Here is a 24,569-nt window from a genome sequence, read left to right as displayed (position 1 = left end):
AGGACAGGAGTAACACGTTCTGTAAATCCAGGGGAGTCGGGGCTCTTCCGAATGTTATTACCGGATAATTGTAACACAGTTATTTAAGGAAAAATGCAAGATAATCTGTTCCACTTCTAATTATTGGAATTCTCTTCCCACTTGACCTGTTCTCATATCTTCTATGTTTTTATATTTTATTTTCAAAAACTATGGGGATTCCTGTTTTTATTGCAAACTATTACAAATGCAGTACAACTGCAAGGAGAATGACATTTTTCTTGATTAATGTTTTGATGTATTTATCTCTAAAATACTGAAATTCCGTTGTTATGCCTTTACCCTCCCTCCTTCCCCACCAGGTAAACATCATTATTTGTTCTCCGTTATTTTGATGTGTTAAATGTAGAGATTAAGAAAATAAATATTAACACAGTTCATTTGAATATTACTATCATTATAATAGTGGTCTTCAATATCATCTTTTCCATGATTGTCTTCATATCAAGTATATGCATAGTATAGTCTACATTTTTATTTTTTGAAATGAACATCCTTCAATCATAAGACATTGGAGATGGAAAACAATTAGGCAGAGGAGTATTAACAATTCATGAAAGTTAAAGTAATTCAAAGTCAGCCCCTAATATTCAATGAAGAAGGGTCTGATCTAATGAAGATTTGCTTACTTGTACGTACAAGTAGGTTTATGTTTTTATTTTTAAAATTCTTATGTGAAATATATGGAATATATAGCTATACTTCTTTTCTGATTGTAAATGAGCTATATATAATTACCAATATTAGGAAAGTAAGTGATGGTTGACATTTTGGATTGATTAAACACCAGGGCTTCCATTCATTTCAGCAGCACCAGATTTCAATATATTTTTGGTATTGACCTAGTTGGTGGAATCCAACATGTATTTGCAATGTAGAAATACTTCATTTCACGGTATCTGATTTTATACAAAAGGAGAATATGGAACTCTGTTAGCATGCCTTCATAGAACATTTATTCCTAGATGGATAATAATGGGAATACTAACTTTATGCTCAAGCATACTGTAAATCATGTTTTAATTTGTAGGGAGTGAATTATTTTCATAATTTGACATGTTTTTTAGATAAGTCATTCCTGATCACAAAGAGCTTAAACTGTACATTATAGAATTTGTACTTTGCAGTGAAGTTGCATCAAATGCCTCTGAGTTTGCTGAAACATCTACTGAAAAAATAAACGCAGAATGGAGTGCAAAATATTTGGCGTGTCATTTTGTATCCATGTTGCTACGGAAGGCTAGACCCGGACCAATGCTTTCTTATCACTTGTCTTATGGGTGTTACACAGAGTGGTTCTTGCTTAGTGCTGTTGAGTGGCCATAAGCTTTACACCAGTTCTTGCTGCCTTTCCTTGTGGCTGCTGAAAAAAACCCCACATCTTTTGAGGATTTGCCCATTTTATTTGCCAAACATGAATGGTCGTGTGTAATTTGTGCTTTTAAAATCTGTTAGTAAGTCAATGGAAGGTCTGACTGCTTCATTGATACCTGAATAATGTTTAAGAGGTATGAATTCAAGGCACTCTCCAAGTTTTAAATGATGCATGTGTATCAGTGGCTCTGATGGTAATCATATCAACTCCCAAAGGAGCTGCGTCCTCGTTCATTAGTGAGTTAGTTTGTATGGTGCCCTAGGGGCAGAAAAGTTGTTAGCATTTTTCCTATTGTCATCCCGGGGCTGTGCCATGTCTCATGTATGCTGGGCTTCTGCTTCAAGTTATTTTTAAAAATAAGTTGTCTGGATAGAGAGTTATCTCGTAGGATCATGTTAATTTGCCGTTTGAGAAAACCTGTTGAAGTAATGGTCTTATCTCTCCTTGACTACTTTACTTTTGACAGTCTGGAATTCCTATGGGTATCATAAGTCTCCTTTATCGTAATACCATATTATAAGTAAGGAATTTTTGTTCTGCTGAGTGAATTCTAAAAAAAAAAATTTTTATTTTCTTTTATTTAAGAGAGGAGAATGTCTTAAGGTTCACCTCCATGAGTATTATTAATGGAATACTTTGAGGATAGCGTTTTTTAAAGCATTTTGATATCAACACCTGCTGTTCAGAAACTCAGAATTATTTCACTTGCACTTAACTTGGTTTTAGCAGTTTATCTTAGGCAAAAACAGAAACACATGACCTTCTCTAATACCCATGTATAGCTGTAACTAAACAAACAAAATCAGAAAAATTCTGAAACCTGTAAACTGATCGTGCTGAGAAGGAAAAAAGACTAATATTTATATTAAGTATTGGAAAAGATCTCAGAGGCTAATGTCGTATAAATACCTAAACTACAAAATGTTAATGACTTGCAGGTGATTGATTTTTACCTGTCATTTATGGGGAAAAGAAGTTGTAGTGAAAGCAGATAGATCTGGGGCATGATGCAATAGGGGCATCAGATATCACGGAAGAAAGCTGTTAATTTTTTTTATGGTGTGCATTTCTGTAGTTAGGTGCGCGGTTTTTTTAAAATGTTATTTCATTGTGCCAATCATCCCGAAAAGCTGCATATAAGCAAGTTTAGGAAACTCTTGTGCAAGTTGGGTTTTTTTTGGTGGTGGTGAGTTTTTTGGGTTTTTTAATTTTTTGCAAGGCATAGGCAATAGAGCTGAAGAGATTTTTACTCAATATGAAAGCCTACGTACCACCTCTGGCTCTAACCTGTTTATAAAACTGTTTTTTGAGCCACATGCTGAAGTAAATATTTCTGACAATGTTCAAAACTTCCACTGACAATTTAATAAACTGTGCTGAAACTGTAGAGTCCCAGAAGAAGCTCATAGAAGAGCACATGCAGAATTATCTCGGAATCCTTCCAGGGAACTGTTTCAAATATGTCCTGTCTGGTCTTCTGTCTTCTGGAGCTCTGAAGGGAAAAACAGTGTAAATGGAGATGACAGTGCGAGGTCTAAAGGCTGTACATTGTGTGGTTGCAGTCTGTAATGAATTCAGCCAATGTGGGCAAAATGAAAGGGACAGCTTTCATCCACCCTTGAAAGGATACTGTTGGCTCAAGCAGTGTCTGAAAAATGCTGTGCTAAAAAGGTCAAGGGAGGAGAAAGCCCAGAACTGACCCATCCTATCAGTTATATTGCCACTGTTCCCTGGCCAGATGAGATTACTCAGCATTGATGTAGAAAGTGAAGGTTCCTCATGCCTGAAAGTGATCAGACAATTCAGGGATAAAAAAGCCAGCACAGCCTGTCCATAAACTGAAAACTCTCAGTGTAAGCGCGTAAGTAGGGGTGGACGTGAGTAACTCAAATGAGGTCCCTTTGAAGTTTTCCCAAATACTATTCATGGCACGAGTTAAGACAAAGGCAACCACGTGCACTCTGGGGTGGATGTTGATTGTCCAGGTCACAGAAATTTGTCAGACAGATACTTTTATTCAGTCCTGGTAGAACTTCAGTTACTCTTCCACTGCTCTTGTTCTGAGTGTGGACTGCTTCCTTGGATCAGAGGATTAAAACATTGTAGTAACTTCTTTAGGTAATAGAAAAAGGGAAGAGACTTGAGTATGGCTTTAGATTTCTCTATAGTTGCCTTTAATGAAGACTTTGGGTGAGCATGCTTTCAAGTCTGGAAAGTAATTAATTTCTTTAAGTATGCTGAAATTGTTCACAAAATGTGTTTTAGATGAGTAAGTTTTGTGATGGAATTGGGTTTTTCATGTAATGGTCTGATATTGACCCAAATCAGAGGAATTAATGTGCAGACATTACACCTTTTTTGTGTTTGTCAGTGATAAAGAAAAGCACTTAAGGAGAAAATCATAGAAGAAATATTTTCACAAATATTTTTCAGGAAGGTGCAAAGGGAGAAAATGTGTGCTTAGATTTGATGGAACCTGACACTGCGTTTGCTTGAAAAAGATGAGCAGTGACCAAAGATGAACTGTGGCCAAAGTTAACTGTGATTGCCTCTGCCAAAACTGCTAGTCTTGGCCTCTGCAGTTTTTCTGTGAAGCTGCAGAAGAGCTGGGGGGTGACCTGTTGGTAAAACTTATTGAGTCCCCGTGTCATCTGCCCCCTTTCTGGCTCCTGGGTGTAAAGCATGTCTCACTGGCCCCGGGACTCATCTCTCCACGGGAGTGACAGATACAAGACTTGCTTCCCCAAAATACCACTTTCATTGCTTAATCTATTAATTGTGTGCCTTTTTTTTTCCTTAGGGACAGATCAAATTTGGGTAAAGGTGACAACCTTTCATACCTTTTGCAAAAACCTCAGTGGCCCGGTGTGGTGTGAGTGAAGCCGTATGTACAAGGTCAAGGAAGAACAGTGCCTGTTACACAGGGATACGTGTGTGTTTTTGTGTGTTTTTGAGATACGTATGTGTAGGAGGAGGAAAAAGTCTTAATAAAAGGAGACAATTTGGATCATCTGCTCAGATGAAAACCTGTTTTCCTCCTCTTAGGCCAGGGTAAAAGGGACCAGTGAGGATCAGTGCATTTTGGCAAAATCAATCTGCTGCTTGCATCTCCAGTTGCATAGGGCACTCCTGCTGTGGGAGTCAAAATTGAAGTTACAAAGGTAAAATACTGTTTAAAAATTATGAGGCTGAAATAAGCAAATGAATTTACAAGAAAGATCAGTTATATTTATGCCAAAGATTTACAAGTAGTTTAAAACAATCTGTGTTTGACATGGTAAGTTGTCTTTATCGTTAAATGCTAATGAAATGGTAAACATCTGTTAAATTTATGAAGATAATGAAGCTTGTCAGCTACATCTTTCTTGTGCCAGTATTCCTGCTTAGCTCAGGTCTGCATACAGATTTGGTGGAGTGCTGCTGAGAATCTATTTGACCTTTGGAAGCAATGCCAGGGTAAAACTGTGCCCTGTTCTGTTTGATGATTTTGTCCTGAAATGCTTCTACCTGTAGTTTAGGTCATCTTTATCTGATCATTCTTCCAGTGGCTTTCGCAGGCAGGTCTGAAAATCAAACTTCAGTCAAACAGGGTCACTGGTGTTTGATTGGCAATAGTTGAAATGGTAAACGGGCAAACAGAAGTGAACGCATCTCTTATTGTTCATGACTTGACTGATCAGTCTGCTAAGTGTGTATGTTTTCTATTCTGTTGGAACTCCGAATGTATCCTAGTCTACTGGTCATGTATTACTCTGGCAGCAGAAATACCGTGGACTGCAAAGCTGCAGGCAGATTTCAAATGTCTGTGCCACGTGAAATGAGCTGTACCCAGCCAAGGAGTACAAAGAATATTGCATTGTTTGCAGGAGGATGCTGATTGTTTTTTATTTTTTAAAACTTTTATGCCAAATGTGCTCCATACCTTGGTTAAGGACAGTATCAGAAACCTAGCTTAATTCTGATTTTAAATGTCAGTCACAATGCAACTCTATTCTGTTACATTTTTTCTGTAAAACTTAGTTAAAATTTGTAAACATAGCTTCATTGAAGTATGTGTATGTAAAGAGAGGACAGGTCTTTTTTAACTTCACGGATCTTTAATTGCTTATGAACTTAAAAGAGAAACTTGTAGAAGTTAGATTGACGATGGCACTTTGTGGACTTTAGGTAATTGAATACAACATAGCTACTGTTTGAATACAACTCTGAAATCCAAATTATGTAAATCTACTGTTTCTGAACCAGCTAGCTAAATAATCATTATTTTTGCAGTTGAAGATGTTTTCTTTGGATAAATCCTCTGACACAGTGGTTTCCTATTGATGCATTTTTTCATTATGGATATGAGGAAGAAACTATAGGCATGTTAGCCTTTAGCTTTTTGATGTTTGTGACTCCACTTGAATAAGCTTTGACTTACAGTTAATTAAGCACAACTGTCAGTGAGCTTCATGGGCTTATGCGGAAACAAACCTTACATTTATGAAAGTGTTGGGGTAGGAGAAGGGAGGAAATATTCTGGAAAAGTATCTCAAGCGTACTTTTCCTTTCAAGTTGTGCAGCTCAGTTGGGATAGTGTTCAACGGTTCTCTCTCCATTGTTGTCAATGACCCATGTTTCTGTAAACAACACACTTTTCCTATAGGAGAAACAGAGAATAGATTATAGCCTGCTATTCGTCTGCTAGCCCATAAGATAGCGTTTACTGTGCTGCAGCTGTGATCAAAATGACTGTCTCTCCAATGTCTACAAAATTTGAGCTCAGGGCTAGTTATAACTGTTTGGTGGTCCGAAAAATCCACGCAGCCCCATCTGGCTTCTGAACCCAGCTTTCCTCTTAGATACCGTAAGATGGGTTTGAAATTGTGCCCGTGGAGGCAAGATGATGAGATGAAAAGGAGGAAAATTTGTACTCTGCCTTCAATTTTGTGTGTACTTAACAGGGAAAAAGGCAGATCCCTTAATGGAAGGCTGGTACTCAGGCAGCCCATATGGATTGCCTGGCATCTTGCAAGTCGATGCAAATGATTTGATTTCACGGGAGAAGAGAGGGAAAATTGCTTGTTTACTTTTCTCCTTTTTTTTTCCTTTTTTTTTGTTTTTCTTGTCCTGACCAAGTTTTTTAAACTCAGACAACTTCTATGACGAAAAGCTTAGGTATTGTGTCAGCTCTGCTTGAGACCAGAGAAACTCCTAAGAGGACTGTTGTGATTCCGGCTGATGTGCTGGCCACCAGTGAGCGGGAGGAGGCGGCAATTATGGAGAAATTCTGGCAGAGGAGGGGGAGAGGCAGAGCGTGACTCACCCTCCGTTAGAGGTGTGGGACACTTGTGTTCCAGTGCCTGCTCCAGTCAGTGGTGAATTATTTATTCAACCCAGGAAGGAGAAACTGAGATTTTATTTTATTTTAATTTTTTGCATTTTTTTATTTCAATGGGGGAAATCTTACTTGAAATCTATTTTGTATGATTTCAGGAAAAAAAAAATACTCCCACAGGCGTAGCTGGAAGCTGTGTACTAGGCACACTGTTGTGTGAATAGGGCAGATAGCTAGTTAAAAATGAATATTTGGACATCTGTGTCTTCCCATTTCTTCGGGGTCTTGCTGGGGAATGATTCTCAAGTGTACACAGAAAGTATTTCAGCATGTAGATTTCTGGGAAGCTCTTGTTTGGAGAGAAAGATCTGGGTTCCAAATGCTGGTTTGCGTTGCATGTAAAGAGCTGTGTTCGTTTATATGCTAGCTGATTAGTTAATTGTTGGCTTTTTTCTAATATTTGCCTTGCAGTGTAAAACAGAAGGCATTTTTTTTAAATGTTAGGTGAAATAATATTTGTGCAGCACCTGATAGTTACAGGTGCTGTCAGAAGAGGAAGAAATAAACATGCAGCTCACTATTTGGAAACAAATCTCTCTATTTCAGCTTGCATGTGTTGTCTGCACTAGCTGATCTAATAGGCAACCATGAATTGCAAAAGCATCTGACTTTCACGGGCACCCATCCTGGCCTTTTTGGCACAGGAGAATTTTTCATCTTTAGAAAGGATTTATTCTACCTGCCAGTGTGATTTATATACCATATGTCTCCTCTTCAGCATCTGAGTATCCGTGGCCATAGGGAAGTGCTCTGCCTCATCTGTAGTGTGTGGAAATAGGTTTCTTTTAATGATATTAACTCCTACAGAGACACTTTATTACCTCCCTGTGTTATTTTTTTCTTGGCGGTTGTGTCAGCAAGAGATAGCTATACTGTGTGTGATGTGGAAAGGAGAATACTATGAATTCCTGGTTTTGTTTGCTCTTGGCAGGCACTACTACACTTCCCACCCTTGTGCGCACACCTACCTTGATGATGCAGCCTTCCCTGGATATCAAACCCTTTATGTCCTTCCCTGTGGACAGCAGCTCTGCTGTTGGATTCTTCCCAAATTTTAACACAGTAAGTAAAGGTGTTTCCACATTTAGTTACGGTGTATGCTTTCCAAGCCAGTTTTAATATCCAGTATTGAAGCTGCCTTAAAACAGTGTACTGCTGACCCAATTTGAGAGAACTCTTTTTGTCTGTGCTGTCGTGGTTGCTGTTCCCTTGTGCAAAAGACTGAGTGGTACCCACCCAACCCAGTGAACGGGGCCAATCCATTTTTAACTTAGAATCATGGAATGGTTTGGATTGGAAGGTGCCTTAAAGATCATCTAGTTCCAACCCCCCTGCCCTGGGCAGGGACACCTCCCACTAGACCAGGCTGCTCAAAGCCCCATCCAGCCTGGCCTTGAACACCTCCAGGGATGGGGCATCCACAGCTTCCCTGGGCAACCTGTTCCAGTGTCTCACCACCCTCACAGTAAAGAATTTCATCCTAATATCTAGTTTAAATCTCCCCTCTTTCAGTTTAAAACTGTTACCCCTCATCTTGTTGCGATACTGCCTTATAAAGAATCCCTCCCCATCTTTCCTGTAGGCCCCTTTTAAGTACTGGAAAGCTGCTATAACTTGATCTGTTGGGGTGGCATTTGTACACTGAAAAAAAAAAAACCACGATAAAGGTTTGATGAGCAGTAGAATAATTTTGAACATTTGCCTGGGCATGTGCATTTCCATGTGCTGTAAAAAAGGCCAAAGCAAAAGCTGATGGAAAAACAGGTATGACAGCTAAGGCCTAGATCCTCCACTGATGTGGACCAAGCTAAGTCTTTTACAGCCAGTGGAGCAGCTGGAGGATCTTGTTAATTCTGTATAATAACAATAAAGTCTGAAATTGCATAGCCAGCCAATGTTAAAAATGTGAACCTGCTACCTTTAGTTTATGGTAAAGCATCTTGTGTTTTTGAAAAAAAAATATTATTGCTAAAGTAATGCTCAATGCTTCTGTAGTTCTCCACATTTATCAGAGCAGCAATAGCAAAAATACTCTCTTCTGTAGTTCTCACTTCTTTAACAGCTCATAAAATGGTTCTGAATGTTATCAAAATGCTTTTTGCTGTTGTACATTATCATTTGTTTAATTAAGTATTATGTTAAATGCATTGAGTACAGCAAAACCAGTATTTTGCATGTTGCCACTCAGGTTTCCATGTGTAGAGGTAATTCAGCATGGAACGAGTTGGCAAATAGTCGGCTAATGGCAACATAAAGGAAACTGCTCTGGGTCATTTCTGCCAAGTCAGCGAGTATGATCTGTTCGTACGTGACCGTTGCCTGAACTGTACACCCAGCATCGCACTTGTCACTGTAATTGCGGGGGGTGTGTAAAGGGAAGCCGTGTCACCACCGCCAGACAGTGATCAGCTGAACCACTGCCAAGTGTTTCCTTTCGCAGACTCACCTTCTGTTTGAAGTTAAAACAGCAGGAGGATTTTATTTTTTTTTTTTTTCCTTCATGACTTGCACATACATCTTGCTGACAGGCCTTGTGCTACGGCACGCAGTGCTGCGGGATGGTTGTGGGTAACGTATCAGCTGCTTTCAAATGTCAGCAGCCCAACGCATATTACGAACAGTACCAAATATTACTAATTCATTGCAAAACATATATGTGAAAATGTTGCATTTTTGAGGGAACTGTGGGCATGTGCATGTGTATAGATTGGGGGGGTACGTGCAGGTGGATGTGTACAAATAGATAAAAGATTAAAAAATATCCAGGTATGTTTAAAGTGCAGGACCAAAGCTCTATACAATTTTAAGAAAGCAGTGTGTCATTCTCAACTTTTAGGCATGACACAATTCATATTCATTTTCCATCCTATTTCTAACACATTTGAGAATTTTGTGTGTCACTGATTTGTCTGCTTTCCAGTTGCACTGGTTTTATAGGTAAGCTTTTTCACAGAACTGTACATAAATACTCGGAGAACCTTTTCTTTAGAAATGCTGTAGTTGTACAGTTAACCATTATTTGCCTACTGGTGGTATTATTGAACTTCCGAGTTGCGGTAACCTCTAGAGAAAGATTAATTTGGGTATTTAGATTGTTTTTGCCTGTGTATGCTGGTTTACATTTATCTGGCTTACATTCCATTTGCCTAATTCCCAGAGTTTTTATCCTTCATACCTGTCATTCCTCTCCAAATTTCTATGGGTATTATTTAAAAAAAGTGGCCTGGGGTAATTGGCAAATATTGTCGACTCAGTGTCTACTGCTTCCCTTGGAATTCTTGATAATTATATATTATTATATTTTTTTGCTGCTGTGCACCGCAGACACTGCATGTTTAAGCTCTGTTTTTTTGAGGAACAGTGGTAGAGTACTACTCTATTTCTAATTCACAGATTGCGCCATAAATCTTGCAGGTATTGCTTTTCCCTAACAGTCTTATAATGGACTTTAAATCTCGTTGGAAAACTAAATCATTCATGGTCATCTACTGACAGGCCCAGTGAATGCCAGCTGTCATGCACTTCCTTTCTTTCTGACTTAGCACAAGTGTTGAAAATGTAGATTTCTGTGTTTGGGTATATATAATCTTTTTTTAAAATTATTATATTTCACTGTAAAGTGTTGGGGGGAGTGTGTAAAAGTTTGTAAAACGCCTTTTTCCAGAAGATAGGTTTAAATGAGTAGAAGCTAAATCCAGTTGGCCCATAATGTATGCGTCATCCAAAGTGCCTTAATTTTTCATCTTGTGCAGGAACAGGATATCGGAAGAGCTTTTTGTCTCTTCCTCCCCAAAAAAGCCGTCATTTGCCGTACAGATCAATCAGGAAAACTGTGCAGTTCACTCACAAGAGGACTTGTCAAGGGCTGTAGGCGGTGAAACCTCTGGTGTGCGGCGCTCAATCTCTGTGCCTTCAGTAGGACTGAGGGGAGCCTGCGGCACATGCCGGGGCTACTGTTCAAACTGCGTGTGTTCACTGCGGGTGGCAAAAAGAAATGTGGCCTCAAGAGAAAACTACTTCGGATCCACCTGTTCATTTTCAATGGCAGGCAGATACAGCCTGTTCTCTAAACATTGTCAGGAAGTGGTTTCTAATTTAATTTCAGTGGCAGGAAAAAAGAAAAGTTACTGCTTAGGAGCTTGATACAGTAACTACCAGGGCAGGAAAAACAAGGTAAAACATATTAACTACAAACATGTTCAAAGGAACACCCCCTAGAGTGTTTTTAAAAGAACTTTTCTTATTTATGGAAATATATTTTAAATGTGGGGTAAACCCTTTCTTATATAGTTAACTTTGACAGTTTTCAATTCTGAAAACACCTGTGATGATCCAGATGAAACATCAGTGTTCCCATTTTGTTTGTCAAAGTGTTCTGATCGCTTGCTTCTCTCCACATGGGGTGCTTTCAAATGAAGCACTGAGCAGACCCTGATTTTTTTAAAAGAAATGCCTGCCCCACTTATATCTTACTTTCTTGATGGAATTGTGTGATTTAGTTTAAAATGCCTCCCTTCTGTTTCTCCTAAAAACATTAATAGTTCTAAAAATGCTGTGGATGTATGTACAGTACTTATCAATTCACGCCCCAATTAAATTTGCCTTTCTTCCTGAGTACTTGCTTATTATATAAGAAAAATTAATTGGGGAATGATTGCACTAACTCCTCGGATATATGCCTTTATTCCTCAGTGAGGGTGCCTTTTTGTTTCAACAGATCAGCCAGAAAGGGACCTTCTAAGGTCAGAATGAAGGATTTCAAGCAGAGAGGTATTGTAGAATAGGTGCTCTCTCTTCATTCCTAGTCTTTTCACAGCACCAGCAAATAGTTTTGTGAGAACAGGACAGGCATGATTGGGCTGTCACAGCCTGAACCTGAACTGCTGCACGGAAGGACAAACCCTCTCTCAGAAGTGCTGCAGCAGCAGATCCAAAGGTGACAGCACGTTTTTCTTGGCATCAAGTTCTAAAAGCCCTCGCTCAGTTACTCATACCCTTCTGTCTGAAATGCATAACTTGAATCAAATTCTTGGCTGGTATTACTTAAAATATTCTTGTTTATAGCAGAATGGGAGACAGCATTACAGGAACTTCCCAAACTGGTAACTCCAATTTGGAATGGATGCTGTACAAAAAGGTATTAAGTAGAGCCCTTTGTTAACATGCTAAAATTACTTTACGATACCTTAACAGGTAACATCTGGCATATTGATTACGTTTAAAGATCTGTAAGCCTTCGAAGTCAAGTGCATAAAGTCAATGGAAATCAAAGATTGCCCAGTAATCTTAATTTGGTCTCTGCAGTGCGTTTAATGTAATATAGTCTTGAATTTTACACTCGCTGGCTTTCACCTGCTGTACCATTTTTTCTCTACACCTCCCTGATTCATTTTCTCGTGTCATCTATCTTGTGGACTGGATGAGAAAAGGACACTTTCTGATCACATCATGGAAGGTTATCATGATGCGTGTACTAAAGTGCTTGAAAGCCAGGATTTGTCTTGCAAGGCAAGCTAAATGATCACTGTCTGCAGCTCCCTATAAAGGACTAATACTCCCCAGAAAAAAGATCTCAAATCTCCAACGCGTTCTACCTTGTCCTGAAATGAGAGCAGCGCTACATGATTCAAATTTAGTCGCAGTGGTACAGCCAGGGACCTGTCAGTCTGCACAAAAGCAGTATCAGCAACTTCTCAGATTCTGTCATCATAGAAAATAATCAGCAATTCATATGCTTCCTTCTGAGTTTGTTATGGCCTCAGGGGTAATCAAAGATTATAGCATCTCTTGTACCTTTCACATTAGTGAAATATTTTCCATCTAACTAGCCCATGATTGGTTTCTAAATGCTAGTTTGCAGCTTCCTATTTTAGAGGACATGAGGGTTAATGTGGCCTAGTTACTTCTTCAGTGTCTATTCCTCAGGTTTATGCTGATTCTTTATATTAGAGTTCCCTCAGCCCCGTTGCGAAGCGGACCAGAAGTATTTTGAATCTGCCAGTGAAGGTGAGCCAGCTGGAATGGGCTGCAGGAAGGGAAAGAGGAGCTGACTAGTAACTTAGTCAGAAATCTCTGTCTCTCCTCCAGCATTAGCCTTGCTGGACTCTTAAGTATCCCTGGCCTACCCCCAAGACAGCTACTGGGAGGAACTAATTTGCTCTTTCCTTTTCTGCATTTTGAATTGTGTCCCTCATTTTATTTGCTGCCCATCCAGTTCTCATTTGAAGGGCCCAATAATCAGCCAAGGCAGAGCGGAGGTTTGCAGATAAGAGCGCAGGGCACTTGTATCGCCGGCTTCCCTCGCCCCTCTGCGCCAAGTGCCTCTTCTGGGTTTGGCACGGCACTGCGGCTCGGGAGCTCGCCGTTTCCTTAGCGGGGTCTGAATTCAGCCACTTAATGCCCTGCTGCACTGCCAAAGTACGCTCTGGAGCTCAGGGCTGTATACAGGAGGAGCAAATTACAGATGCAGCCGACGGGATGTTGCCAAGCTGTTATCTGTGGTCCTTTTGACTGAAGTAGCCTGTCCACGCGCTCTGATTTCCCCTTCTCCCTTCTGTGAAGTGCTGGGGGGATGTGACCTGCTCTGCTCCTCTCCCTCTGGAATACTCTGCTCCAGAGAGCAGGTGAAGTTTTGTAAGAGCTACACTTTACCCTCATTAACTAACAGCACAGAAAGGAAATACAAGCAATTAACTTAGGAGAGGTGTTCTGTGGGACAGCTGAGTATTTGAGCGTTTGCAGTTTTTTGCTGGTTGGTTTTTTTTAATCAAGAATTGGCAAGATTTTTTTTTTCTTACAGACATTTTATATCTTTTTTTTTGTAGTCATGCAGGAACAAAAAAGCACTTCAGGTTTGATTTCTATTAGTGTGTCAAGTGCTTAAAAACATTCCTATTTCACTTTTAGTTATTATAGATATAATAGTTTGTGTTTTCCAAGTCATAGCCAAAATCACCCAAACTACAACATGAGGAATCAGCCTGTAAAGGTGATAGAAGAGAATAATAGGTGTTTTCCCAGGTGTTTACAGGTGAGGAAAGCAGAGGCTTAGGAACCACATAATAAAGCCCAAATTCTGGCAGCACAGACCTCTGCTCTGTGGCTTGTCTTTGCTTTCTCGTCTGACTCTTCTCCCAACGTACCTCATTGCAAAACTCCTTTGCCATTTCTATGGCTTTGATGCAAACCAGCAGAGACCTCTTTCAACTGTGGGAGCAGTTTGTGGAAGAATTCTTCTCAGCCTTTGGAGGCCCTGAAAAATGCTTATTTAAGGTGGTATATTTTTTCCCACAAAATACTTGAGCCATTTCAGCTGAAACCTTAAAAACAGATTGAGCTTGAAGCAAACACCTGGTAAGATACATAAAGTTATATATGGGAAAAAAAATGCTGCAAAAAGCAGGGAGTTATTCAATCTTTGACAGCTTTTACGGTTTGTGGTATTTTAACATAAAGATGCATGTTCCCTAGTTCATCTCAGGGATCTCTTCAAAGAGCAACTCTTTGTTAAATAGGTGAGCCTAAATACATACTTTTCTGCCTTGTTTCTAGTCTTTCATATGTATTATTCACAGGAAAAAAAATCTTAAAATACTACAGACTGGCTTTAAGGAAGAATCTCTTTAAATAGTAATTATTTTTTAAAGTTTCCTGTTACTTTATATTTTCTCTAACAGGAATGGGATAGATAAACTTCCTCGCCTCAGTTCCCAGATCAGCAGCCAGAGAGGAAACCCTGTCCCAAAGGGGAAAGTGCACTGACCTGCACTGCTGGGAAACCGAAATCAGCAGGTGCAGTTTCGGTTCTGCTTTCCCTACTGCTTTACAGGAGCCCGGCATCCATGGTGTGGCTTTTGAGAAATGGTTCCTGAATTGCTGCACTACTTCCATTGTTGTACATAGAAGAAATTAGGTGATCAGCCTAGTTCTGTGAAGAAATACGGTTTCTGCATACAAGTCCTACCATTTGCTGCGTCCTCCAGAAAATCTGGTCCTTGGCTGCAGGTTCCTTTGTTTCACTTCTCTTTACTGAAAGCTTGGAGGTAGTCTCTCCGATGATACAACAGTATTTATTTCTTTTACTGGTCAGTGTAGGGAAAAGCTAAGAAGCCTTTATCTTCATTGAATTGCTTTCTTCTCAAGTTAGTAGTATGTTCATGACCCAAGGAAGCTGGTTAAAGGAAGAGGGTTGTTAGCCATGTATATTTTAGGTATTAAAACATTGAAGGATGTTTTGCAAATAGACTCTGAGGAAAACATCTCCCCTCAATGCAAGCAGTCGCAAAATTGTAGTTTAAGACAAATAGTGCACGTGTTGCACCACTGTGCTTATAAAGGTTTTGCTAGTTTCTAATTATAAGTCTTGTCCTAAGCAAAAGTCTAGAATGCTTTTAGAGAAATCTAAATTCTCCGTGTGTCTGATGAATAGAGAAGTGGCTGCTTTTGCAGCATCCTGCTGTACATGTCTGGCTTTCCTGGCCTCCCCTAGACCTTCGTCACGTTGTTTCCTGAGAAACTAAGAATTACTTCAATAGCTATAAATTAATAAGTGATAAGAAAGTAGCTAAGGATTAGTTCTTATACTCCTTCTTTCTGAATGTGACAGTGGTCTTTTAATCTAGACACAGTCAATTTTATGACCATTTAAAAGTACTGTGTGGCAATTTAAAGTCATGGTCTGAAAACTGTCTTGGTTTAGCATACCTGAAAACCAATGATATGCAGGTTTGAAGCACTCACCAACTCGTTTCAACTGGTCTTCTCTGTATCCAATCTGTCTGGTGTCAAAACAGAAATACCACGAACTTCAGCTTCTTCCCCAGGTTAACACTAGGGCAAGAGGATTGTGTCTCTTGCTCATGTATTTGTTAGAAGAGACAGGTTTCTACCTTGCTTTGTGTCTCATTTACTTAGATTTAAAGAAAAAGGAAATCACCAAACAAAAAAATCTCAAAAAAAAACCCAAAAAACCAAAACCCCAAAACAACAGGCTTTGATACTACGTTAAGTTTCAGGACAGGTTTAATTAGAAATGGTACTTTCTTTTAAAGATTCATAGCTAAATAAAGCGCTTTTTAATCAAAAGAATTTTAAAGGCTGTTTGTATAGTGTGTGGTACAGATAAAAAAAAAAACAAAACAAAACTAGAAACATAATTACTGATTTTTAAGTGATGAACACCTATTATGCCTTACCTACTCTGAAGGGTAGATGACAGCTGTCAGCTAGCATACTTAGGCGATTCTTGATTCTGATTTGCTTCTCATTTATATTCAGCCATTTCATACATTTATATTCAAATGTATATAGGCACATATAATTTATCCTCTTTTTAGATTTTCTTTTTCAGTATGTGAAAGGTAATGATATTAATTCATTTCAGAAGACTAGGCTTCTTGCGTCTTTGTTGTCTCCTGTTCACAGAATTAATCAAGGCCATGAGATTGTCCCTAACCTCTCTTTGCACAGTTCAGAACTGTCGAGGAAAGTCAAATCTACCTAATGGGATACCATTCATCTTAGTGTTGTTGGTGTTCTGGAGCAGGCTAGAAGCAAGAAAACTGTCAGCAAAACTTAGAGCAGACCCTTAAGAAGAAAAGGGTCGTATCTAAGGACTGTCTCAGAGATTAAAGCAAAAATTAGGAGTCTTGTTTACCCTCCATGTTATCTAAGCTGCTTTTCTGACTACAAACTCCTAGGCTTGAGTCTGCTGGCAGGATTCTACCGAAAGGTAATTTTTCATGTTATTTTACATGTTCATACTATTTTACCATCAGATGGTAATAGGTATCGTGACAAGAATAGCTTTGCTCTCAGAGTATGTTATTGGTTTGCTTTTCAGCGAGTCTCAAACTGTAGTACGTTTTTATTTTTTTTGCTGGATCTGGAGGCAAGATGGTTTTGGTAGTGTTTTTTTGTTTAGCTGAACACAGCCGAGTGTTCTGAATAACAGCAGCCTTAACAATAAATAGCAGTTATATAGCATCTTCCATCAGATGATTTTGAAGAGTTGTAAACATGTTATTTAGACCTTTCAGCCTTTTTATGAGGTTGCAAATATTTTTTATCCCCATTTCAGAAATGAATAATATAAGACTCAGATGAAGTGACTCAAGTACAATTAGACTTGTGAGCCAGGAGAGCCACAAAGGGAAGGGACATTGGCATAGTCCTTGAGTATTAAGTTTAGCCATTGGGTTTGTACTTGACTTTGTTCTTTTTCTCAGATTTGGTCTGTCATGATCCTAAAAGTTCATCTTGCAGATATAAAGTCTTGTACTATGGTAGAGAAGTAATTTGGGTGGATTAAAAAAGAAGCTGTTGATTACTTAAAGCTGGTTTAGTTTAGTATTAAAAAAAAAAAAAAGCGTTAAACATCAGATACTTGCTTTTTTCCTCATTCTCCATTTGCTTGGGGGGGGAAATTCTCTTTATGCCACAACATTTTCAATAGCTTTCTGTTTCTTTATTTCACCTATAAAAATCTCCAATCCTGTATGGAGCAGAAAATTTGGCATTTTTCTACCATAAGGGTTAAATCTCTTGTTGGTGTTCACATTACAAACACAATCCTTTTATGTATTTATATCCTCACTTGAGAATAAGCATTATAAGAAACAGAGACCAGATTCAGAATTTTTTTTTTGCTGTAGTGTCTCACCGATTCTTTCTTTCTTTAAGTCTTTCTACAAGAATCAAAGATTAAATTTTAATAATCTTTTACACGACAGTTTCTAAAATGGCAGTGGTATTTAATTTTCAGAACACTCTTTCTAGGGCTCTCCTAATTACAATTTTCTAAACCAGAAATTATTTTTAACATGCAATAAATATATCCATGGATGAAGGGAAGGAAGAGCAGAGGAAATATTCCCAGCACTAAAAAAATAACAGCAAAAAAAGAATTAAAAGTTATTTTCACGGAATCACGGAATCTTCAGAGTTGGAAGGGACCTCTAGAGATCATCTAGTCCAACTCCCCTGCTAGAGCAGGGTTGCCTAAAGCACATCCCTCAGGGCTGCATCCAGGCGGGTCTTGAAAATCTCCAGAGAAGGGGACTCCACAACCTCCCTGGGCAGCCTGTTCCAGTGCTCTGTCACCCTCACTGTAAAGAAGTTTTTCCGTGTATTTGAACGGAACTTCCTATGTTCTAGCTTGTGCCCATTGCCCCTTGTCCTGTCGCTGGGAACCATTGAAAAGAGCCTGGCTCCGTCCTCCTTAAACCCACCCTTTAGATACTTGTAAACATTAATCAGGTCCCCCCTCAACCTTCTCTTCTCCAGGCTGAAGAGTCCCAGCTCTTTCAGCCTTTCCTCATAAGGGAGGTGCTCCAGTCCCACAATCATCTTGGTTGCCCTTCGCTGGACTCGCTCCAGTAGTTCCCTGTCCCTCTTGAACTGGGGAGCCCAGAACTGGACACAGTACTCCAGTTGTGGCCTCACCAGTGCAGAGTAGAGGGGGAGAATGACCTCCCTCGACCTACTGGCCACAGTCTTCCCTATGCAGCCCAGGATGCCATTGGCCTTCTTGGCGACAAGGGCACAATGTTCTCAGTTCTCTTTTGATCTCTGTGCTTAATCATATTACGTTATACAGGGAAAAAAAGAGGTGTAGGGAGAGATTAGAATTATTTAGCTGTTTTTATTTATTATTTTTTTTAATATCAGAGTTTCTTGATTTAAGCCAGAGAAGTGCAAATACAGAGGAAGACAGAAGAGCAAAAGATCAGAAAATGCCTGATTTTATTTCAGTTGGACAGCGTAGAATGTTTTTCTCTTTGCTTATTTTGGTCTAAACCATGATTTCGGACTGGTTTAGGAGAAACAAAATTCTACTGAGAAGGCTGGGATTCATCCTTGGCCTCCTGAGCTTGGTCCAACAAAGTCTTGCAAATCAGACTTTCTAAGTGAAAACCCAACTGAAAGCAGTCTGCTTCAACATAAGATTCCCAGTTTGGTGCTATTTAAACCAGTTCCATCTCCCAGGCTGTGTCAGAACACATCCTAAGATAGAGAAGGACATGTGATGGTGAAATTATTTGTGCTAGCACACAAGATGGATAAATGTCAATAAAGATTTAGGGATTGCTAAATTTCTTTCTAAAATAAAAAAGGTGTAATTAAGTAGCTAAAGAGAAAGTGTATTTGAGCGTATTGTTCTAACTTTTTTGTACCTATGTTTCAATGGCATACGGAAAATGTGAAAAGGAGTCAGAGAAAACCGACCAAATTAATGAAGGCTTTTATAGTGAAACGCTTATGGAACTTATTTGGTTTATCAAAGAGAAGGTTAAGAGCTGATCTGATTGCAGTGTATGAGTGCATACATGTTCAGAAGGTATCTGAAATCAGGGTGACCTTTAATAGAGAAGCACGACTAGATCAAGCGGTTTAGAATAGACATGGTGAGCATTGCTTTCCCGTGATCTAAATTAACTTAGTTGGAAACTTTTAAATCAAGCTGTTGAAGTTTCTTCCCAAAATTTAGGCTCTGGTTGACCACAAATTATCGGACTTCATAATAGGAAGGGCTCCATTGAATGAAATCATGTCATGAATTTTTCAGGAAATCGGATGTGGTGGTTCCTTCTGGCCTAAAACAAATCTGCAAATTCCTGCAGACATCCCTTTCAGTATTCTGTGTGATTGTGAATACAGGCAGATATTTTTCTGTCCAAGCTTTTCTTTAAAAGGGGAACACGCAAGAGGGCAGCACATGTAGTGGCTCTGCATTATGCCGTAGGACTGAACATAAAAAAGTAGGGAGGGAAGCCTAACTGCTATGTTGCTGGAGGCAAAAAATTCGTCTCCTGAGTCCAGGATCCAGCACTGCAACTATTAACAGAAATAATGTGGAATTTAAAAAAATAAAATCAGCTGAACCTTAATCTCTGTAAGTGAAACGAGGAAGAAGAATTTATTAATATTTCACCTCTTTGAAGACATAAAAGGTTGTCCCCAGCTCTGGGTGCTCTTCTAGTTGTCTTGTACTGAAAATGAAGTAGAAGTGTAAACTCCACAGGTATCTCTTCCTTTTTTATTCTTCAAGTACTCACTGTTATTTCAACAACTTTTCATGAATAGCCATAGTATCTGACGTGTTAGCAAGTGAATTACAGCAAGATTTTTATTTTGTTTTAAAATGCCTCCAGGCTGATTTCACTGACTACTAGTAGTGTGTGGAGGTCACAGCTACTGATTTCCTTGGGTAAGCTGGAACTTGCTGCCAAATTGATCAAGAGGGGGAGAGACAAACACAGTGAGAAGTTGCATTCAGAGAGATTTGCCTTCAGAGTACAATGTTGTTACTGTATTTTGGGAACCATATGGAAGGGAAGGGAAATATTAGTCCCTGTGGGCTGAATTCTTTCTTAGTGGATGCTTATGTCTTTCTGCACTTGGGGAAAGACATCAGAATTTTAAAAAAAAAAAAAGGGGGGGGGGGGCAAAATCATGGACTCATTGCTCCACAGTACTGGAGTACTGTGTCCAGTTCTGGGCTCCCCAGTTCAAGAGGGACAGGGAACTACTGGAGCGAGTCCAGCGAAGGGCAACCAAGATGATTGTGGGACTGGAGCACCTCCCTTATGAGGAAAGGCTGAAAGAGCTGGGACTCTTCAGCCTGGAGAAGAGAAGGTTGAGGGGGGACCTGATTAATGTTTACAAGTATCTAAAGGGTGGGTTTAAGGAGGACGGAGCCAGGCTCTTTTCAATGGTTCCCAGCGACAGGACAAGGGGCAATGGGCACAAGCTAGAACATAGGAAGTTCCGTTCAAATACACGGAAAAACTTCTTTACAGTGAGGGTGACAGAGCACTGGAACAGGCTGCCCAGGGAGGTTGTGGAGTCCCCTTCTCTGGAGATTTTCAAGACCCGCCTGGATGCAGCCCTGAGGGATGTGCTTTAGGCAACCCTGCTCTAGCAGGGGAGTTGGACTAGATGATCTCTAGAGGTCCCTTCCAACTCTGAAGATTCCGTGATTCCGTGATTGCTGCCTGAGTGTGGTTGGGTTTGATTTCATTGAGATCCAGATTTCATGTTCTATGCAAATGTGCTATGTGTACAGCACATTTGCTGTACGTAAGTACAGTAAGAGAGCCTGTTAAAAAAAAAAAAAATTTGATTAAAACAACCCTCAGTTAGACCACAGGATCATGTTAAAAAACTCTATAGTATTGTAAATTAATTATTCTTTCTGTTCTAATTATGCATTCGCACAAGCCTTTGAATCAGCTGCTGGGTATCTGACAGAAGCCCTCCCTGGGCTTCATTATTGGCTATTGTCGTGGTATTTACATCTGCCTGTTTTATTGAAACCCCAAAAAGTTGTGAAGAGCATAGAGGTAGAGGTGTGTGTAGGTGGTGTTTAGAGAACTGCAGGCTCACCCTACAGAAATACATCCCTATGGGGACACACTCTGTGCTAGTCAAGGAAGGCCAATACGCAAGGAGCATTGGCAGTGTTCCCACAAAAAAGGAAAGTTGTGCACATCACAGAAGCATAAAACCATTTGGATTGGAAAAGACCTTTAAGATCATTGAGTCCAACCGTTAACATAACACTGCCAAGTCTACCACTAAGCCATGTCCCTGAGCACCAAGTTCACACATCTCTCAAATACCTCCATGAATGGTGACTCAACCACTTCCCTGGGCAGCCGGTTCCAATGCTTGATAGCCCTTTCGGAGAATAAATTTTTCCTAATAGCCAATCTAAACCTCCCCTGGCCCAACTTGAGACTGTTTCCACTTGTCCTGTCACCTGTTAGCTGGGAAAAGAGACCAACCCCTGCCTCGCCACAACCTCCTTTCAGGTAGAACTCCATCGGTAGAACTGACTCAAGTGTTCCTGGTGATGCAAAATAAGCAAGCAAATGTATAACAGTACGGCATTGATTTGAACAGTAAATTACACTTAGCATTAACCAAATGAGAAATATGTTCCCTGTCAGGACAAAAGCAGCATGAACATGGAGAGAACAGATTCTTGCTAGTTCGCATTGGCCAATGTGCCAAGTATTGCATCACGATGGTAACGTTTCTGATTTTATGCTGGGCATTTTAAACATGTGCTCTGTTGAGTATATGTTTTCAGTACTGTCACTCTTTTAGTCATCATAATATGTACAGTTATGGTGGGAGGCTGCGTATATGTGGCAGAATTTATGATAAGCTTCAGCATGTGGTCATTCTCCACTGGGCCAACGTGCTCGGCTTTCCTGACAACTGGAGCTCAAACACAGGAGGAGCTCACGTAGACCTTGTAATCTAGAAGAATGTTGAAAAGATCTGATCTACAGGATGTTTGTTGCTGTTTGCCTACTTACATCATCATCATAATGATGGCACACAAATAAATAGTGTTGTCCAACAGTTTAAAATAATCCCAGAACTTAATTTAGAACCTGCTCTGGCCTTTGTATTTCATATATGCCACTGTTTTCTCCCTTTGATTGTCAGAGGGAAACATTGGATTATATTATCAGTTTGTTCCACATACGGTTTAAAATTTTGCTTTATCAGAGTAAAACACCACAATATGCCGTAGGGCCACCCTCAGTGTTTTTTCAGAAGCTTCCTAATGCCCAGTGGTTAAGTGATACTCAGTTAAATCTCTTATACCCACTTACCAATATTCTATTTATAAATGCTTGTCTAACGGACAACTCTAGATTTGACCCAAGATCGTGATGAGAGGTAACTGAACTGAGGGCATAAATTTTCAGTCACAATTTTAAACCTTACTCATATTTAAGGTTACGCTGCTGTTATGAAAAGACAGAGCTTTTACATGTAAACTTTTGTTGGAGTGGTACAAATAGCATGTATGACACTTGCTTAGCATGCTTCAATAGCTAAGCAGATCAAGAAGAGAATGAAAGCTTAGAAATTAGGTCACTGGGTGGAAATGACAAATGTAAATCAGTGCATTATCACTAGCTCGGACATCTAACCAACAATTTAGCTCTGGATACTAGGCAAGCACCAAAAGCTTCAACTCAGATAAGCATCTGGGTTTATCCAAACTTTTAAACTGCAGATTGCACCTGAGCAAAAAATAATACAAATATTATGGATTTCCAACATCGCAAAAAGCAGCTTTTCTTGCAATTAGCGTCACCTCATTTAAACAAAAGGCTTAGAAATTTTACCTATCCTTTCTGTTTGCAACAATTCACCTCTTGACACGATCAGTACAGTTTGAGGCTCACAAATTAGTGTTTATATTGTCTCCTATGTGTAAAGAGATCTTTTAAAATAACCAGAACTTCAGTTTCACTGAAGGAATTCTCCTGATGCACTTGCTCAATTTTTTTTCTCCTTCCTGTGCCTACTTTGATGTCTCTTAGTAGTCTAGTTCAGTTCCCGGAAGGCCCCAGAAGAATTCATGGAACCATGATATACAGCAGGGCAGGGGGAGTTTCTGGTAGCAAGAATTATAAGAGATTTCAAGGATGAAATTGTTGAATTACTGATGATAGTGTGTAACAGCTCATATAAAACTGCTTTTGTACCTGAGGACTGAAAGGTGGCAAATGTGATGCAAGTTTTTAAAACCCATTCCATGGAGAATGTAAGCTGTTGGGTGGCATATTTTGCCAGGCAAATTAATAGAAACCTTGATAAGAATAGTATAAGAGGTTACCTCATACTGTAAACTGCCTGTAAAGTGTCAATGTAATTCCTTTTTAAAGATAAATCCTTCTTTACAAACCTGTTTGTAGAGGCCAACAAACATGTGAATAAGGGTGTTTTAATTGACATATTTTGAACTACCAAAAGGGTTTTCAAAGAACCCTCTGGCAAAAATTTTTAAGAAAACTAAATTGGCTTAAGAGGATCCTTGTATGCCAAAAAGATACTTATGAGATAAGGGAGCTGAGGAAATTTGCTAATGGTTAAGTTCTCCAAGGTAGTAAGGACAAAGAAAGACCAAAGCATTGTGAAAGACCATCATGAGACTGAGAAGCCAGACAATAAATGGTTGGTGAAGTTCCATCTAGAGAAATACAAAGCAAAACTTCACAAAACTTCATGTAGATAGTAATGTGCTGTGAATTGGCCATTAACACTTGGCAGTGAGAACTCAGGTTTATAATAGTGATTCCATGAAAACATCATCTCAGAGTTCAGTACTGATCCACCCTGAGTATTGCATATGGTTCTTGTCCATGTCTTCAAAGCCTTTGGTTGAATTTGTTAAATCGTGGTAGAATTGAGAAGGGCAACAAGGATGCTCAAAGGAACAGAATGGTTTCCATTCACAGAATGACTGAGCAACATAGAGGTAACTTGGGATGTGGTACAGGTCGTACAAAATTGAGTTGCGTGGAGCTACAAAAATATTTATTTCTTGACACAACAGATTGTAGGCGTTGGAACTCAATGCAAAGAATGCAAACTGCTTTATGTCAGCTCAAGGGGTGACTATGCAAGAGAAAGTCGTTGCGATTTACCAAATACACAGAAAACGCCCAGCTCTGGCAAAGTTTTGTTCAAAAATATGTGAACCTTGTGAAAATAGTTGGGGGAAATACAATGTACGTTTGTGCTGCTCCTGTTCTTTTCTTGATAACTGCAGATGATTGTTTTGGGGGATATAACGACAGGCTAGGTGGAGCTTCGGTAGAGGTTAGCAGTTCTTCTATGCTTCTGGATTGTCTGTTGCTACATTTGCATTTTTTAAGTGCTTTGAAAGTCATTGTCTCCGGCCTCAGTCGTTGCAGAGTATTTCTCATGCTTGCATGTTCTGAAATCGGGAAGTAGAAGAAGTGGTAG

The 24,569-nt window shown here is 39.5% G+C and overlaps 1 protein-coding gene across 17 annotated transcripts in view; it reads left to right on the top strand.

Moving 5' to 3' along the window:
* ZNF385B (zinc finger protein 385B) overlaps window positions 1–24,569 on the top strand; it is a 141,430-nt gene that overhangs the window by 74,955 nt on the left and 41,906 nt on the right. For 10 of the 17 annotated variants that reach the window (XM_054208653.1, XM_054208656.1, XM_054208654.1 and 7 more), the window contains one exon: window positions 7,723–7,853. The exons of 6 other annotated variants lie outside the window; for them this stretch is intronic. In XM_054208653.1, the coding sequence (XP_054064628.1) occupies window positions 7,723–7,853 (131 nt within the window). Of the gene's footprint in view, window positions 1–7,722; window positions 7,854–8,366; window positions 14,583–24,569 lie in introns of those variants that run through there. One more of the 17 variants, XM_054208671.1, reaches the window with a different exon arrangement.

The sequence above is a fragment of the Rissa tridactyla genome, chromosome 7, assembly GCF_028500815.1.
Source record: "Rissa tridactyla isolate bRisTri1 chromosome 7, bRisTri1.patW.cur.20221130, whole genome shotgun sequence".
Classification (NCBI taxonomy): Eukaryota; Metazoa; Chordata; class Aves; order Charadriiformes; family Laridae; genus Rissa; species Rissa tridactyla.
This window is presented reverse-complemented; position numbering and strand designations above follow the sequence as displayed.